Source organism: Galleria mellonella, unplaced genomic scaffold (genome assembly GCF_026898425.1).
Source record: "Galleria mellonella isolate WM207_F2 unplaced genomic scaffold, CSIRO_AGI_GalMel_v1 utg171, whole genome shotgun sequence".
NCBI classification, from domain to species: domain Eukaryota; kingdom Metazoa; phylum Arthropoda; class Insecta; order Lepidoptera; family Pyralidae; genus Galleria; species Galleria mellonella.
In genome coordinates this window covers 1,573,491-1,592,060 of record NW_026442014.1, presented here as the reverse complement: position 1 = coordinate 1,592,060, position 18,570 = coordinate 1,573,491, and the positions used below count along the sequence as shown (strand labels likewise).

The following is an 18,570-nucleotide window of genomic DNA, read 5'->3' as shown; positions in this document are numbered from 1 at the left end:
ATATTAATTTAAAAAAAAAATTACAATAATTACATTTACAATACAATTCACATTAATACAATATTCAAATCCATGCAGTTTTGTCATTTAGATAGTCATTTATTTTTTTTATAAATAATACTTACTAACGGGTGATAAACATTTACCATTCTCGTGATAAATGCGAGAAATCCATTCTCATGTTTACCTATGTTATTGTATGATGGAACTCTTACCTCTTAGCCTTGCCCTCTTTGTTATAAACAAAAATAAAACGTCCTACTAATCTATTTTAACCGTTAGAATATTTTGTCACTGTCTTTCAAATTTATAATTAGCAAAAAAAAAAATTTAGTAGTAGTAGTAGTTTAATTTATCCCACTCAGGGAAAGGCAAAGGTACTGAGCCATACAGCCTAATCTTAAGTAATATGTTTTCTATATCCGGGTTATGGCAAACAAGGCGTAGTCGCCATATCATTAGTCACAAAATATTTATAAATAAGCTTTAAAAAAATCTTTCTTTAATGTATACGTATGTATAGTATATATATATATATATATATATATATATATATATATATATATATATGTGTGTGTATAGCTAAAATAGGTTTAATGTTTTTATGAATAAAAGTGTTAGATTACATAGATAGAGTGTCAAGTGTAAAAAAAAATACAACTTTTAGTTAGCCAAACATCAAATTGGCTGACACATGTTTTTTTTAAATAGTAACAAACACGCTTTTTATCAGTATTACAAATAATTCGATTAAAAATATAAAAATATTAGAATATAATTGATTACGTATTAATATAATTAAAAAGGCGGCCATGTTCAATTATTTAAAACTGATAACATACTCGTATTTTATGACGCATAATTACTAATTATTATACTTTGTATCTATATATATATATATATGTATCTATATATATATGTATATATATATATATATATATATATATATATATATATATATATATATATATATATATATATTCTTTATTGCACTAAAATATACACAGCAACAACAATAAGTTAAGAATACCATATTAGTAAGGATTAATATTATTAACTTATCCTTTTTTCACTTTTGAGGCATGTAGACATTATTTTTTTAATGGGTGATAATGGAATGGTAACCTCGCCTGCGCTATCGGTATACGCTGACGGGGCAACAGTGAGAGGTGATAGCGCAATCAGCCCATCGTGACGAATCCCACTAGAATTAATCATGATGGTTTTCAGAGAGAACCGCGTAGAGGTCGACCTGTTATTACTAAAAATCCCTTTCCCCCCATAGACATTATTAACCGCAAAGAAAATGAAACCTAAATTTCTACGCTGACTTTTTGATCCACTGTCAATATGCCTAGTAATTGATTCTGGTCTAATGCCAAAAGCTTAATTAAAGCGTCACGCTGAGAATGATCTCTCGAATCACAAGCTAATTTACTTTGCGTACTATATATTATGCATATACGTGTAGATTTATGTTATTTACTTCCGTAGCAAAAATAATGACGGTAGATAATTTTGATTCGCGCACACAAGTCCTCCAGTTTGATTGCCAAAGATTATTTTCTGCGCGTAACTAAATCCGGTAACATGCATGCTTTGTATGACAATTTTTGGTCCTAAACCAATTAAATTTGGAATTTTTGCATAGAATGTATATGAAAAAAAAAAATTACAAAAACAGCAAAAGGTACATATAATATTTTAAGTTACATTCTTCTTATTTTTCTCAATGACAATCGGTCGCCATTTTTATAATCATTTCTGCCAGCGTCATGTATAAGAAGCTTGTAACTCGAAAATCACTATTTTTTTACAGGCGAAGGATGGGCGGCAACGTCCTTCTTAAACATCTCTAAAGCCTAACTGTGATTGCCAATCCGCCTGCTAAGCGTGGCAACTACTACAGCAGTGAACAGTTAAAGGCTGATATGATGAACATTCAAAGCACACAACAATCAGAAAAAAACATATACGCAATGTTCCATCGCGTATTTATATATACTTGAACTACAGCTCTTCAATTTAAACTAAACGTTCGCCGCTCCCGCCCTTTTTTCTCGATCCCATCAGAATATTTGAAGCGAATTTGAAACGAGTATAAATAAATAACTTTTTTACGATCAAGGCAAAGAGGTAGTTTAGTAACGTTATGCTTGTTAAAAATATACAAATGAAAATGTTTGTGTTTTCTCTATATCCGTATTTAATCTATCTTCAATTATCTGGTGGTAATACCACCAGTTCCACAAAGTCAAAAAAATAATTTTGTTTTATATTTTTTTTCCAGGCCCTTGCTGACAAACTCGGTGACGACAAAGGAATTACCGAACATCTCAAACTACCCATCCAAAGGATTAACGACTACCAACTACTATTGAAGGTCAGTATTACCAGAGGGAAACTTTGTACTAAAATCGATTGCTTAGGTACCTCTGTCCCATTCATGTTTCTACCGTGAAGCAGTTGTTTGCATGGCTGTGTTTCGGTTTGAAGGGTGGGATGTGGCGTGAATTTACTGGATACAGAGGAATAACACCTGAGTCCTCAGGAATGGCAACGCATGGGGGGTGTCATGGGCGAAACAGTATACTCTGTTATGTCCATGGTACTGTTCATGTCTATAGGCGACGGTTACCACTTTCCATCAGGTGGACCGTCAGCTTGTTTGCCATACTAAGCTGTATAAAAAAAATTTAGTTAAAACAAAAATAAAGTCCAACATCATCCTACTACTAGATGCTTTTATGAAGTAGCTACCACAGTACGACACAATATAAGCGGTTATAACTTAGTTACATTATGCTACTATATATACCTCTGCATAACGACCAGAGGGAGACTTTGTACAAAAGTCGTTTGTACGGGCAGCATTAGTATTTCTACCGTGAAGCAGTGTTTACATGGCTGTATTTCGGTTTGAAGGGTTTTTTTATGGGTGAAAATGGAATGGTAACCCTGCCTGCGTTAACGGGATACGCTGGCAGAGCACCAGTGAAGGGTGATAGATGAGAATGAAAACAGGCCAGTTAGCCCATCATGATGAATTCATTAGGAATTAACCATAATAGTTTCCAGGGGGAACCGCGAGGAGATCGACCTGGTTGGGTATATTGTTAGCAATGGGAGTTTTAGTCTCCATTACTAACAGTCCTTTTTCCCTCGGTTTGAAGCGTTGGATAGGGCAGTGAATTTACAGGGTACAGAAGAATAACACCTGAGTCCTCAGAAACGGCAACGCATGGGGGGTATCATGGGCAAAACAGTATACTCTGTTATATCCATGGTACTGCTCATATCTATAAGCGACAGTTACCACTTTCCATCAGGTGGGCCGTCAACTTGTTTGCCATTCTAAATTGCATAAAATAAAAACATTATTATAATGAAAATACCCACAAAGTCGGCTTAGAAACTCTCTACAACCGAACATCTTGTGGTCTGATATCGTACGATTTTTTTATCATGATATAAAAATCCCCATTTTCAGTGCTTTCAATTTGCAACAATATAGTGAGAATGTATGAGACGACGATAATATTGACAAATTCACGCAGTTTGTAGATAAACAATAATGAAAATAAGATTAATTATTTTGTTATTATATGTATTATTTTCAAGGAATTAGTGAAGTACTCGAAAAGAATCGGCGAAGACTGCACTGATCTCCAAAAGGCATTAGAACTCTTCCTGTCGGTCCCGAATCGAGCCACCGACAACAAGTTCATCGCTAGCATCGAAGGCTATCGAGGGAACATCTATAAGCTCGGCCGACTCCTCACTCACGACTGGTTCACAGTCACTGACGCTGAGGGCAAGTCCAAGGAGAGATATCTCTTCCTCTTCAAAGCAAGGATCCTCATCTGCAAAGTCAAGAAGGTCTCGGACGATAGATCCGTTTTCGTTCTCAAGGATATCATCAAAGTAAGATCATAATCTATTTTATATTATTATAGAAGAAAAAATACTCACTAATTCTTGCATAATTTTAAAAGGTACATATAGCTCTATTTCTTTAGTTTCCGAAGTAAGCATAAATGTACTATAAGCACAAATTATTATCCATTGTGTTTACAATGTTACACAAGCATTAAGACAGTCTTGACTTTCCTTGTACAAAAATAGCAACATTTATGAAAACATCCATTTACATTTGGCCACTATCCAAACGGGATTCACTTTACTTCATTGAGAATTCTTTTACACAGCTACCAGAGGCCGAGGTCAAGGACTATCCAGGTGATCGGTTAAGGTTTGAGATACATCAGAAATCACCGCCACAGTTCATTACTCTCGCCGCACACAAGGAGCAAGTGAAGACCGCTTGGTTAGCGGAGATCGGACAGCACGTCAGTGATACCGGTAATATTTATTGCCTAAATATGTATACTATTTACAATTCACAAAATTATAAAATAATAGTATAAAATAGGTATTTATTGTTCATGTTATGTCATTTGCAGTTGCATTAGCTGAACACGCAGCTGACGATCTACAAGTACTCTCGTCATCACAAATAACATCACCTGAACCACCTGAGGTAAACAAAAAGAAGAGAGAACGTACAGAAGACATACAAGAAGTTCAAGAAAAAAGAAGTCGGACAGAAGAAGTTACCAAAGCTTCTGTACAAACAGAAACAGGACAAACGGTTCAAAAAAAGCGAACCCGAGTAGAAGAAGTTGAAGTTACTGAGGTAACTACTGGACAGGAAATCCAAGAAAAACGCGCACGTGTTGATGAAGTGCAGGTAACAACACAAACAGAAAAGTCATCATCACAAGCAAAATCGCAGCAGCAGATACAACAAACAAGATCTCAAGTTGAAGAAATACAGATTACTGAAGTAGCTGAGGAGACCAAGCAAAAGAATCAAGAAATAAATAAAAAGGAAGCTTCCAAACAAATATTATCGGCACAAGAAACTCAAGACAACCAACTACGAGCTGAAGTGGCTGAAAATCTAAAAGTAGATAAAACTTATGAAGTTACTTTAGAAACTGAAACAAAAAGTCAGGTATCTGTAGAAACAGAATCACAACAGTCGCAGAAAAAAATTGCAGACAACAATCAAGGTATAAAAGTAACTCAAATTGAACATCAAATCGAAGAATCTCGTATCACTAAAGTTTCTGTAGAAACTGACTCTGATCAGTTAAAAGAACAAAGCTGTATTGAACATGTTCAGGTTACTGTAGAATCTGAACAGAAAGACTCAGCTCGAAAAGAAAATATATCAAAAGCCCAAGAAGGTGTAATTAATCAAAGCACACTTTCAAATGAAAGTCAACAAGATCAAAACAATCGATCTCTAGTTACTACAAAAGTTAACGAAGAAATTAAACAAATCAAAACAGAAGTTACACAAGATAAAGAATCAAACCTTGAATCAAAAACAACAGATCTACACTCTAAAGTACAAAAGGAACAAGTAACAAAAGTAGAATCAGAAGTTGAAACCAAAGACGTCACTGAAAAGAAACAAACAGAAGTTGATCAATTAACAGTACAAACTGAAAATAAAGAAACTATAGACAGAGTTTCTAAACAAGTAAATAGCGACATCTATAACGTTTCCACTAGAGAAGAATCATTGGAACAATTAAAAGCTAAAAGAAAGGCTTCTTTGGAATCCACAGTTGCAAACAAAATCTCAAAGTCTGAATTAACTGAAGTTTCATCAAGCAACGAAGTACATAATTCTACAAAATCTCAATCAGAATTAAATCAACAATCAGTATTTAAAACAACTATTTCTACTGAAGTAGAAGAATCAATAGGATCTGAAACAAGTAAAGAAGAACTAAAACTAGAAGATAAGTCAAATACTAGCGCAACTGGCGCTCAATCTGCAGAAACAGTTTCAATTAGCAGTCAAGCTGTAACCAAGGGGGAAACTGTTGAAGACGAGATGTCAAGATATAGTCGTAGTTCTCGACTCTCCGGAGGTTTGTTTATGTACAAAACTTTACACAGTTTACAAGAATATAAAATATTATATATTAGTGACGAAATTTTCTTGTGTTTATGAAGTAAATATTATTAATGTATTGTGCTTATATTTTTTTTAATTTTAGAGTACACCAGTAGTAGTCGAAGCGGCCGCTATGAATCATCTTCATATGATAGTACTGGTGTTTCATCTTACTCACGTCGAGAGAGCGGATCACGCATAGAAAGTGGAAAGTACGAAACCGGGGGATCTCTCGAGGGAAGCGCCACTTCTCGTTACGAGTCTAAATATTCAAGCTCGAGGTTAGAAGGGTCTGGCTACGGAATTGAATCGAGTACTGAGTCTAAGTATGATACAGCCAGTAAGATCGATAGCATCGCCTCGAAATATGGTATAGAATCTAGCTATGACAGCGCTAGTAAAATTGATAGTATTGCATCGAAATATGGCGTTGAATCTAAGTATGATAGTACTAAAGTTGAAGGTCGATCATCTAAATATAGTCTCGATGCAAGTATCGATAGTGAAAAAATTGAAGGACTCTTGTCTAAAACCGAGTCGAAGTACTCGAGAACTGACAGCGAATCTGCTTATGAAAACAAATATTTCAAAAGTGCTATTGCCAACGGATCAATCAGTACTGGAGAATATGAGTCAGTTAAATCTGTATTGAATTCCGAATCACAAGATGGAAAACCAGTATTCTCAAAAACTCTGGAAGGCCAAAATATTGAGCGTAAGTATAACAAAGGAAAATGTATTTGAACACTTCAAATTAGACGTAGATACACCCTTTAGTGCCTGTATATATGCTTTTAGATAACTAACCTACACTATATATCACTCTAACAATGCTTACGTATACTTCATACTTCGTATTCTATTTCGTAATTTTTATTGAGAGTTCGTACTTTATCGTAATAAACATTAACTGTGTTACGTTTTTGATACTTCATATACGCATTCAAAGACAAAAGTACGAACTTTCCTACTAACAAATTTTTGATTCCTCAGCGGGTGAGAAAGCCACATTTGAATGCTCTCTCCGCGAGTCTTCAGAGTCGGTCAAAGTGACATGGCTAAAAGATAACAAGCCCTTAACTGACCGTCTTATGGATCGAGTGAATATATCGTCTAAAAACGACGGTAACCACAAACTAGAAGTACAGCATTGCCGTGAAGATGATTCTGGTATTTATACCGCCATCGCTGAAAATGTGAAAGGAACATCCCATTGTACCGCCCAGTTAGTCGTCTACGAGCGTAAGTCGTGTTCCTTTTCTATTTTAATGGACATGAGCGGGCTAGTGGTATTTGCAAGAAATTGTTAATAAGATCAATCTTAACTAGTATTTCTTTATGTCCAACACGAACAATAAGGACTATTATTTTATATTAATAATTTCTTACAATTAAAACATTAGCATGCTCAATTCACTTACACACTTCTACACAACGATATACTATAGGTATACCTATTCTTCTTTTGTACACGTTCTTCAATCACAATGTTATGCATGACTCTTTGCAATATCATCAATTAAAACATCGTAAAGCATATAACACGTAGTCTGTACTTTACAATTACACGTAATTTTCCTGTATTTGGCATTCAATTTATATTTATTTGGAGGCATTTTCCGTCGTATACACGTATAATTATTTGTGCATGACAATGTAGACTTTAATTATAGTGGTAGCTAATGTTATATTATTAATTTTATTATAACTCCTTTATATTTCCAATTTTTCACATTTTATAATATCATTTTAATACATTGTAGTCACTCCGGAAGAGAGGAAAGCGAAAAATGCTTTAAACGCTCCTTACTTTTTGGTTGCACTGAAAGATACAGAAATATTGCAAAATACCTACCTTCGCTTCATGGTGAAGGTCAAGGGAGATCCCAATCCAGAAGTGAAATTGTGAGTACTGCTACCAATTAATTTATGTTAAATTGTATTATTTAATGATTTGTTTTTTGTGAAATTTATTTGATGTTTTAATATTTTACTTAAAAAAGCTGCAAAAAAAGAAGTTAGAAAAAAAATAATATAATAGAGATATTATTCTTTTTCCATTTAAAATCTATTACGAATATATCCATAGATTATGAGTAAATAATAAAGTAAAAGCTCTTTGAAACTGTAAATAAAAAATGTATCTGAACATTGGCGATTTGTCCTATAGTGACATAACTAGGTTAATAATTTGCAAGATTTTTAGGATAGTGTTAAGAAGAATATCAAATTAAACTGACAACTTGGTTTCCAGCTATCGTAACGACAAGGAGATCGTGTCGTCGGAGGGCGAGCGCGTAACGATCGTGCGAACCCTCGCGGACCGCGGCTGCTACGAGCTGGTGATCGCGGACGTTGTCCCGAGCGACGCCGGCCGATATTCGTGCCGCGCGATCAACATATACGGCGAAGTCGTGTCCGAAGCATTTGTTACCGTTGTTGGTCAGTTTATTTTTAATAACAAACACGCTGTTTACCTACCTATTGGAAATTAACCGTCATCTATAGATATGTACAATGTCAAAAACATCGTAGGACGGTCTTCATGGTACTTTTCATAGCTATTAATGAGAGCTAAGGTTTTCTGCGTTTATATCCTGTAATATCGCTACCATACCCTTCAAACAGAAACATTGCTATGTAAGCACAGCTAATTTACGATAGAAACTGGAGTGGAACAAAGATCGCCAAGCACTTTTGTATAAAATCTGCCTGTAGTACAAACTTCCACCGTTTATCTTCTATCTATTATACTAAAACAAATATTATATTTAAATCTATTTTTATAGATTACAATAATGTACATATATCACTAAATTACTCTTGTGATAAGGTATAGACGGATAAGAATAAGGAATATTCACATACAACGGCCCAAATAAGAGACTTAATGTGAAAATAAAAGTACAGTTTACATCACAAGGCATACCTTGTGATGTAAACTGTACTTTCATTTTGAAATTTACTTGAAGCCAAGGCAAAATATGTAGGTACATACCTTAGACTATATACAATATATAGAGTATTGAGCCTCAAAAATGGCTCAACTTTTTTCAACCAATTGTCAAATAGGTTGACTCGTTTTTTTTTTATCAGTATTCTATATATTTTAGATAAATGGTAATAACCCTTTTCGATGTCGACAATAAAAATCGGGTATTTATTTCGATCAGATGTTTTTTGCGGTATTACATATTAAATAACCGATATTTAATATATTCATTATTGAGCCAATATATAGATACTGTAACTATATATACAGATATTGTTATATATTACCCACTCTTGCTGGTTTGAGTAATTTCTAAAAAAATCCTCTGTTTGTCACATTCTTGTGTTTACTTATCAACGTGCCCACAGTTGCCATTCCACCTGCCAAAACCGATTTAAAAAACATTAATAAATAGGTCCGCTGTTGAGAACAAAGCTACGAAATTAGGTAGCTTATTTTGGCAAAGGTTCTTATTGATCATTGTTACAAACCATTAGCGTCCCACTGCTAGGTATAAGTCTCTCCGCGTGAAAGAATAGGTTCATATAATAATTAATTAGTTATTATTTATCTTCACGCCAAGTCCCTTAAGAGGTAGGTGTTATCATAAACAAATTTCTACGTTATTAAATTGATCCAGCTGTTTTGCCTCTCCGGGCAAAAAATATTTGCCGTCCTTGATAATGACATATAAATAATATGTATACTACGCTGCTAACGACGAAAAAACTTGTGTGACGTAAATACACACGGAATAGGTGAAGTGCTCACAGACGTCATCCATCCTCGAACTCATATTTGCCTTGCCGGGCAATTACGCAAATTTACTTCATTCCACCCTTCACTAGTTTTACCTACTAGCCAGGAATGCCCTCTTAATAGTTAAGAATATTAAGAATTCAAGAATGATAAACATACGTAATGTTCTATAAATATGGACTGTGTGAACCGCATTTTTACGATGTTTGGACGCCCTCCAGTATATTTTATGTGGCGGTTGCAATTTATAAATAGTTTAGATTCTGAATATAGAGGGAGCCAGCTGATTACGAAGTCCGATTTTATCGGATGATAATTGTAGTGTTTCTATTTTTGAAACGCCTTGTGCAGTTATTTAAGTACTATCAGCAAAATTTGGACAAATATTAAAGGAATCTGTCGATGGAATCGTTATCGTTGGCGAGTCTAATAGATGGAATGAAACATCAGATGTCGCTATCTCATTCTATCTCATGAACTCGCTACCGATGACAATTTCGTTGATGATTTCGCTAATAGATATACAGGACCTAATAATCTCTGTTGTTGAAAATGAAAATTGCAAGGCGTAATTAAATATTCATATCATTATACCATCACCATGTGGTCCCGGCATAGAAAAGAGGCGTCTAAAAGAGAGTGAGGGATGGGCAGCACAGCCTCTTAAAACAGCAGTGGACAGTTTAAAGCTGATATGATGATGACCATGAACTTAACCCTTCCTCTATTGGAGAGATTTGCTGGTAGTTACCATGCTTGGCAGACATATTTGTGGTTGCAGTTAGTCTTTGGTGATGTTTTAAGAGGGATACTTATTCCCATCCCTCGACTATTAAGTTCCCTTAGTGGCTTTTTACAATACCCACGGGAAAGGAAGCTGTAGCCCATTCTGTATCGGAACTGTACGGCGTAATTCAATATTAAGACGTAATAAAAGAAAATTTTATAAAAAAAAGAGTTTTAGAAAATGGTCATTTTTTTATCCTACTAATATGATAAATGTGAAATTTGGAAAATAAGAAATCTGTTTGACTTTTACTTAATCATACTTAAACGGTTAAAGGAATGAAATTTAATTTTTAAATGGAATTTGATACACGAGGATGTTATGTCTTAACTTAGCACCCGGTCTTTTACTTTGCATCTACGAGTACTTAGAAAATATACTTAAAAAAATCCTTTTTTTTACTCAGATGACAAGAACATCTTCTTCGAGCTGCCCCCTGGCGGTGAAGGCTTACTGGCTAAGGGTGAGAAACCTTCCTTCACCTGGAAGAGAGATGGGCAACCCTTCGACCCTGAAGAGAGATTCAAGGTAAGTTCGTAACTCTTTGAAACACTTCTGTATATTGCTTTCAAAATTATCTTCTTTCAGTCTCTTTTTGTCCATGTGAACAATAAATATAGGATTAACTTTATTATGTGTCCTCTTTCTTCTATAACCTCGGATCCTTCAAACGTAGCATGAGAAAGCACATAGAGAATTGGCATAGTAACGCCAGCCGTTGAGTGTAGAACATTATCTTTCAGTTGATTGCATTATATAAATAAAAAAAAAAAAACATCACTGCATATACGTGTCATTGCAAATCCTTCTATGTGCATACTCACTTTCATACTTTCATCTTCCTATGTCTTCCTATCTATCTAGTGCTCTCAATACAACAAATCAACAAGAGTTACTAAGGATAAGCATCACGTTACCTGTATCAAATATGTCTATATACATATTAACTTAACGAACTTACTGTGTTTTGCCGTTTTCAACAATTGTTTCAACTTCATTTGGAAGTCTTCTCAGGGGGCGTTTGGTGCTTTCCATCATAGCGTCTTGTCTCGCACTGATATCTACAGACACCGTATCAAAAGTGGTTTCCATTAATGGGCACAAAAGTTGTGTTTTGAAAAAAAACAGTTGTTCTCATGGACCATACTATCTCAGAGTTCGGTCAAGAAAACGTGGTTACATGTCAAGCTGTAGTAAAAAAAAAAACATATAAATAAAAAATATTATGAACGATCTTGTCGTCTAGGTACTGCTTGGCGACGATGAAGATTCGTTGGCGCTGGTTTTCCAACACGTGAAGCCAGAGGACGCTGGTCTATACACTTGTGTTGCTAAGACCTCCACCGGCAATATCTCGTGCTCTGCTGAACTCACTGTGCAAGGTTAGAATATTCTCTTTTTGATAATGCCACTACAGGAATGAGTAACAAATTGACGATTACATCTGAGGAATGTAATAACTGTTACCTATTAACATAAATAGTACCCTAAACATCAAAGAATAAACTCTAGGGTCCATAGAACCCTTTATGCTACTGGTACTTTATGGGACTGGTTGGAAACCAGCGCTGTACAGCTATGCACATTGCACTGGGACACTCACAGCGATAGCTGAGCCAGTTCCTTTTGCCTAATATGAAACACTTCTTATATATGTACTTTCAGTTGTAATTGTGTTTTTTTTTTTTGTAATAATTATTTTCAATTCTATTCTATTCTTATGTAATTTCTGAGTTAGTGTTACATCTCCGTACCCTGTAACTTCACTATCATACCCACCTTTCAAACCGAAGTACAAGCCAATGCAAGCAAAACTTTATCAAAATCTATAAAAATTGTTTCGGTAAAAATAAATAAAGCTGCCTTCTTGCACGAACACCAAGTCTGCAAATACTGTACAACTAGTTGTAACCCGCGGCTTCTCCTGCGTGAATCAGTATATGAAGTATCCTATGTTCTAAGCCAGGATATAATCTATTCGTGTACCAAATTTCATTCAAATCCTTTCAATAATATTTGTGTGAAAGAGTAATAAACACCCATCTATACATATATTCTCATAAACTTCTGTATTTATAACAGTAAATGGATATTATTTTTATCGTTTCGTTCTTTCTCTATCTCTCTCGTTACCTTTATCATCAATCAACGTCACCAGGCGCTGTGAATGAGCTCCACCGGGAGCCGGAGAAACCGACGCTGGTTATCGAACACCGCGAGGCGATCGTGTCGGCCGGCGGCTCCGCTATGCTCGAGCTGCAGTGCAAGGGCTTCCCCAAGCCTAGCGTGCTCTTCAAGCACGACGGGAAGGTCATCGAGGCCGACACCAGGCACAAGTGAGTTATTCATCATCTCTTATGATTTACCTCTTGTTTAAGGAAATGAGAATTTTGTTCACGTACAATTCGATCAAGGACATTTTTGGGATCTATGAAGAATTATTATCTACAACAAAAATCTGGGGATCTACCATGAAATGAAATTCCGAACTTTTGGGCTCAATTTCGGGTTTTTATTCGTACCGCAATCGGTCCAGTAAATGGAGCTTAACTTTTCAGTCATCATAAATTCTACCATAAAGTCCAAAAGAACGATATTTTTACATTGTTAATATTTCATAAATTAACTGTGTATTTATTTTTAATAAAACCCTCGTTCTTCGGAAGGTTGTTGCGATTTTTAATGAGATCGGTAATTAAAGGTCTTTTAGTTTATTAAGTTCCTAACGTTAAAATATTAACTATATCCACCACTATAAGGTTCTAATTCCCATAAATATTATTCTGCTTCGATACAGTCGAGTACCTACATGGTAAAATGATATTTTATGTTACATCTGCTACCTCTTAGATTCCTCTACGAGGATGACGAAAGTATGTCGCTGGTGATCAAGAATGTGTCGGCTGCTGACGCCGGCACCTACCACGTGACTGCCACCAACGAGCTCGGCGAGGACACCACCACCATGGAGCTTGTCGTCAAGGCCGCGCCCAAGATCAGGAAGAAGATCGAAAACCAGTCGTGCATGGTGAATGTCGCGTGTTTTTAATATATTAATGCTAGCAATTTGCCATAGCTTATCTCCCATTTATATGAGATTTTTTATAAGGTATAATATTATTATTTTTTAAAATTATGTTAATTTTTATTCGATTCTAGATTATATAAAAAAAATTCAAACACTAAACCAAAATATTAATCAAAACTAACAAAAAGGAAGCAAGTTTTAGTGGTAGATTTACAAAATACTTAGTTCGCTCTCAGAATATATTTAAATATAATTAAATTAATTAGAAATCATGAAAATAGTTAAATTATTTTTGAAAATTTATTATCGTTCAACTCCAATATTTGTGCCCTTCTGTTGCTCTAACAATGAAATCCTCAAACCATCTCAGAACACCTTTCTGATAATTTTTAAAACGCTAACAAAGTATTTGGAATTTTCAAATTTGCTCTCAATACGTACGAGACGAACTTGCCGATATCTGATCAAACACAAAGATTGACTGAAAGTTCACTCTAACGGGCTAGATCTGAGACCACTCACTAACAACACGCCGAAAAGTCTAAAATATCTTAGAAGCACGTGTCTTGACGTTTTTCGAAATTAACGGATCATTTCAACGTTTGCTCATCTCCTTTAACCAAAGGTGTAAGGTATAGTATACTTTCCATCACGCTACGATCAAAAGGAGCAGAGTAGTGAAGGTAAATGTTGGGAAAACGGGAGAAGTTACTCCATTTTCAAGCTTTCGTCGCGTGTGCAGCCTTAACGGCCACATTTTAAAATATAAAAATGTCCACCCGTGCGACGCCGGGACGGGCTACTAGGTATAAAATAAAGTTGTTGGCAGATTCGTTAGTTCGTGCGTTTACTTATTTATTACTTTTAAAATTCTAAACTATAAAACGGATTTTGATACGTGTGTCATCGTCAATTTTGTTTAAAATGGACAATAAAAAATACTTCACCAATTTTAAAAATTATTATACCTATAGAAAATTATCTTAGAAAGTGAGTAAATTATCAATAAGTAATATAGGTAACCAAACCTGTAAGAGATTGCCCTAGCGATAAGACTGCCTTTTGTACCTTTATGTGTATATTTCAATTTATATTTACCATATGTTACTGTATATCACTTGAATTATTCACTTGCCATTGTATATTTTTATTTATGGTGCAATAAAGAGTTAAATAAATAAATAAATATATATATATATATATAATATTATCTAATCAAATAATATAATAATTATTGTGGCAAAACTAGTTATTTTGATTTCAAAACTACTGAACCGTTTTTTTTTTAATCTCTATGACACCCATCTGTAAGTATATCCTTTTAAATAAAAAAGAATTTTCCAAATCGGTTTACAACAGGCGGATTTTTTTTTAAATTGGTGATAATGAAATAGTAACCCCGCCTGCGCTAACGGTATACGCTGGCGGGGCACCAGTGATAGATGACTGATGAAGATGAAAGTAGATCAGTTAGCCCATCCTGACGAATTCGACTAGAATCAACCACGATGGTTTCCAGGGGGAACCACGTGGAGGTCGACCTGACAGGGTATATTGCTACTAATGGGATTATTTAATCCCATTACTAACAATCCCTTTCCCCCCCAATAGGCGGAGTTAAACAAACATAAAAAATGCCCAATTGAGAATCTTCTTCTTTTTGAAGTCAATTGAAAAGAATTGAGTACTATTGCAATGTATAAAATAGTGTACCAAAGGTAGTGACCATACCAATTATGTTCACCATCAGGCGGGTTCCACCCACACAGTGACCATAGAGATCGACGGTACACCCGCGCCCGACGTGACGTTCTACAAGGACGGGGTGGAGATCAAGAGCTCGGAGCGAGTACAGATCGTCAAGGAGTCCAACGAGGTCTACAAGATTATTATCAAGGACGCCAAGCTCACCGACACCGGCTCCTATTCTATTGTAGCCAAGTGAGTACGGTCTTACAATGCTCTATGTGTCCATCCGCCTCGTGGAAAATGGTAATCGTCGCTTACAGATGTAGAGAGACGCTATAGGTATCAGCCTATATATAGTGCAGAAAAAAACTTAACATTTCAATTCTTCATATTTATTTGATCTGCTTTTTAGTAATGAGATCATAAAAGTTCGCATATACCTTTTTTTTATGCAACATAGAATGGCAAACAAGTTTACGGCCCACCTGATGGAAAGTGGTGACCGTGGCCGATAGACATGAATATAACAAAAGTATACTGTTTCGCCCATGATACCTCCCATGCGTTGCCATTCCTGAGGATTAAGGTATTATTCCTCTGTACCCCGTAAATTCACTGCAATATGTCACCTTTTAAATCCAAACACAGCCATGCAAATTCAACTACTTCCCGGTTGAAACACGAATGGGACAGAGGTATCCAAACAAACGACTTTCGTACAAAGTCTCCCCCTAGTAAACCTTCTTCAGGTCCTTCAAATCGGGAAATGTTTTTCTCTTTACGAATGACAGTCTATTGCTAAGCAAAGGCCTCTCTTTAATTCTTCTATATAGTTCAAAATCTCGCTTCTTAAAATCTTCCAAATCTTTATAGCTTTATGATATCAGATGTAGATTTTTTATTTAAATTAACACATAATGATTGTGCACTGCGATGCGTGTGCAGGAACGAGGTGAACCAGTGCTCGGACTTCTGGCAGTGGCACGTGACGTCACCGCCGCGCATCACCAAGAAGCTCGGCGAGACCAAAGTCTGCGAAGAGAAGGAGACCGTCACCTTTAAGATCGAGACCGAAGCAGAGCCTGCACCCACTGTTAAATGGTAACTATTGTCTATTATTTTCAATCAGCCATCAGATCCTTTAGTAGTCAAAGAGAAACAAAGTACAGCTGCATCACATTTGTTCAGGCGCATCACTAGTCAATCTCGATCGATTCCTGGCAACGTTGTCATCACTAATCTATTATCTATGTTTTTAAAAAATAAAAAAATTGTCTATATATTCGATGCATTGAAACTTTCATTATAAAATCTTATTTTATGTAAAATTAAGCAATAAATATCTTGGAGTTAGATCAAAAGTTCATTACAAATCTAGAATCAACGTCCATTCCAAACTGGAACAACATTAATACCCTATCTCATACACGCTCATCCCGGAAACTATTTTTCAGACTGTATTATACCTACTTGTACAACACTTAGTCCGTTACTTTGTTGTCTTGAAAGCAAGAAGAGCAATGGACTAAGTGTCTTGAAAAGATTGCTTTCAGCAATAAGACCGCCTTACTGTACTTGTACCCGCCAAACGTAATCTTTAAAAAAATAGATATATAGATACTCTTTATTGTTTCCTTCAAAAGATTACAACAGGTAACTTATTCTAGATATAAACAATTACAAGAAATAATCACAATGAGAAAACAATGGGCGATTTTATGTTATGATTATGTGTTTACGGGCAATATTTTTTTCTACTCTATTCTAAATACAAAAACATATTAGAAAAACATATTTTTTTTACTAGGAAGTAATCCTAGTAAAAAAAAATATGTTTTTCTATCATATCCACTCCATTCCATTGCCAACTTAGTGAGGGTATATAAATGACCTTATATAAAACTCGATTACATGGTGTTCAGAAAAGATTTCTTCGTGACGTTCTTGAAGAACGTGTTTTTTAATATATATGGATATTTATTCAGGTATAAGAACAAGACGGAACTGGTGGAATCGTCCGCGGTGAAGATCTCGTCATCAGGCGCGGCCCATTCGCTCGTCATCACGTCGGCCGCGCGCGCTGACGCCGGCGAGTACTCCTGCGAGGTAAGTCAACATCACGTACCATATCACATTTTTCAATTGACTTCAGAAAGAAGGATTTTTTTTGTATTTTTTTTTCTCTCTATCTGAGAGGATACGAGTATACTTACAGATTGGTTCTATAGAAATTTTATCAAAATTGGTTGAGTGGTTTATTTTTAAACCAAAATAACGGAATTTGCCACAATTGAAGTCGGTTTTTTAGAACACAATCTTTAATTATTAATTATCGAATGAACTTGAAATAAATATTAACAATACAATAAAAATATTAATAGACTGGCTAAAGGAAAATAATTTAAAGATAAACTTAGATAAAACACATTTTATGAATTTTAGTAATCGACAAAATAATTTGACATCTTTTAATATCGATTTTAATGGAAAAAAAATAAATGAAGTGAAAATTACGAAATTTTTGGGATTAACGATTGATAATAACCTGACATGGAAACATCATATAGAAAATATTAATAGCAAAATAAACCAATTTTCATACGCATTACGCATGTTGTCTAAGATTGTTAATCAGACAGCGGTATTGACTGCATATCATGCATATGTTGAATCCTTACTAAGGTATGGTGTCATATTTTGGGGCAATTCGACATATAGAGATATAGTCTTCAAGACTCAGAAAAGGTGTATTAGATCTATGTGCAATTTGAAAAGAACTGATACATGTACGACTTCATTCAAAAGACTGAATATCCTGACTTTTCCAAGCCTTTATATTCTTGAAACAATGTTGTTTGTAAAAAAGAATAAACTTTTATTTGAAAAGTTAAAAAGTGACCGTAATACCGATAAAATTCGCGTTCAGCCTCACGTCACAGCATTATTTGATAAAAGTTTTTTCGGTATGGTCTCTAAAATATATAATAAATTCCCGAAAGCATTTAAGGAAATAAACAGTTTAAATGTATTTAAGAAAAAAGCAAAAGAATATTTGACAGCCAAATGTTACTATACGTTGCATGACTATTACAGTGATAAATATTAGACATGCAATTTAATTATTTTTATTGTCATTTTTTACATTTTATTATTATTATTGACATTATTTTTATTATTATAAGTTATTATTACTATAACTTTATATTGTACACGCCGATATGGTAGAATATGGAATAATGGACATGTAATTATTTTTTTCAACTAATGTATGTACCCATATTCGTGCAATAAATGATTTGATTTGATTTGATTTGATTTGATATCTTTTGTATATTTTGATG

The 18,570-nt window shown here is 34.8% G+C and overlaps 1 protein-coding gene across 12 annotated transcripts in view; it reads left to right on the top strand.

Annotated features, from left to right (window-relative positions):
- The window catches only part of LOC113518072 (obscurin), a 177,919-nt gene that overhangs the window by 120,699 nt on the left and 38,650 nt on the right, over positions 1-18,570 (top strand). For 11 of the 12 annotated variants that reach the window (XM_052892849.1, XM_052892845.1, XM_052892850.1 and 8 more), the window contains 15 exons: positions 2,291-2,383; positions 3,622-3,924; positions 4,209-4,362; positions 4,464-5,948; positions 6,078-6,689; positions 6,968-7,216; positions 7,738-7,879; positions 8,229-8,416; positions 10,919-11,040; positions 11,759-11,894; positions 12,671-12,848; positions 13,363-13,540; positions 15,291-15,481; positions 16,175-16,330; positions 17,215-17,335. In XM_052892849.1, the coding sequence (XP_052748809.1) occupies positions 2,291-2,383; positions 3,622-3,924; positions 4,209-4,362; positions 4,464-5,948; positions 6,078-6,689; positions 6,968-7,216; positions 7,738-7,879; positions 8,229-8,416; positions 10,919-11,040; positions 11,759-11,894; positions 12,671-12,848; positions 13,363-13,540; positions 15,291-15,481; positions 16,175-16,330; positions 17,215-17,335 (4,308 nt within the window). The remainder of the gene's footprint in view (positions 1-2,290; positions 2,384-3,621; positions 3,925-4,208; positions 4,363-4,463; positions 5,949-6,077; positions 6,690-6,967; positions 7,217-7,737; positions 7,880-8,228; positions 8,417-10,918; positions 11,041-11,758; positions 11,895-12,670; positions 12,849-13,362; positions 13,541-15,290; positions 15,482-16,174; positions 16,331-17,214; positions 17,336-18,570) is intronic. The other variant, XM_052892841.1, reaches the window with a different exon arrangement.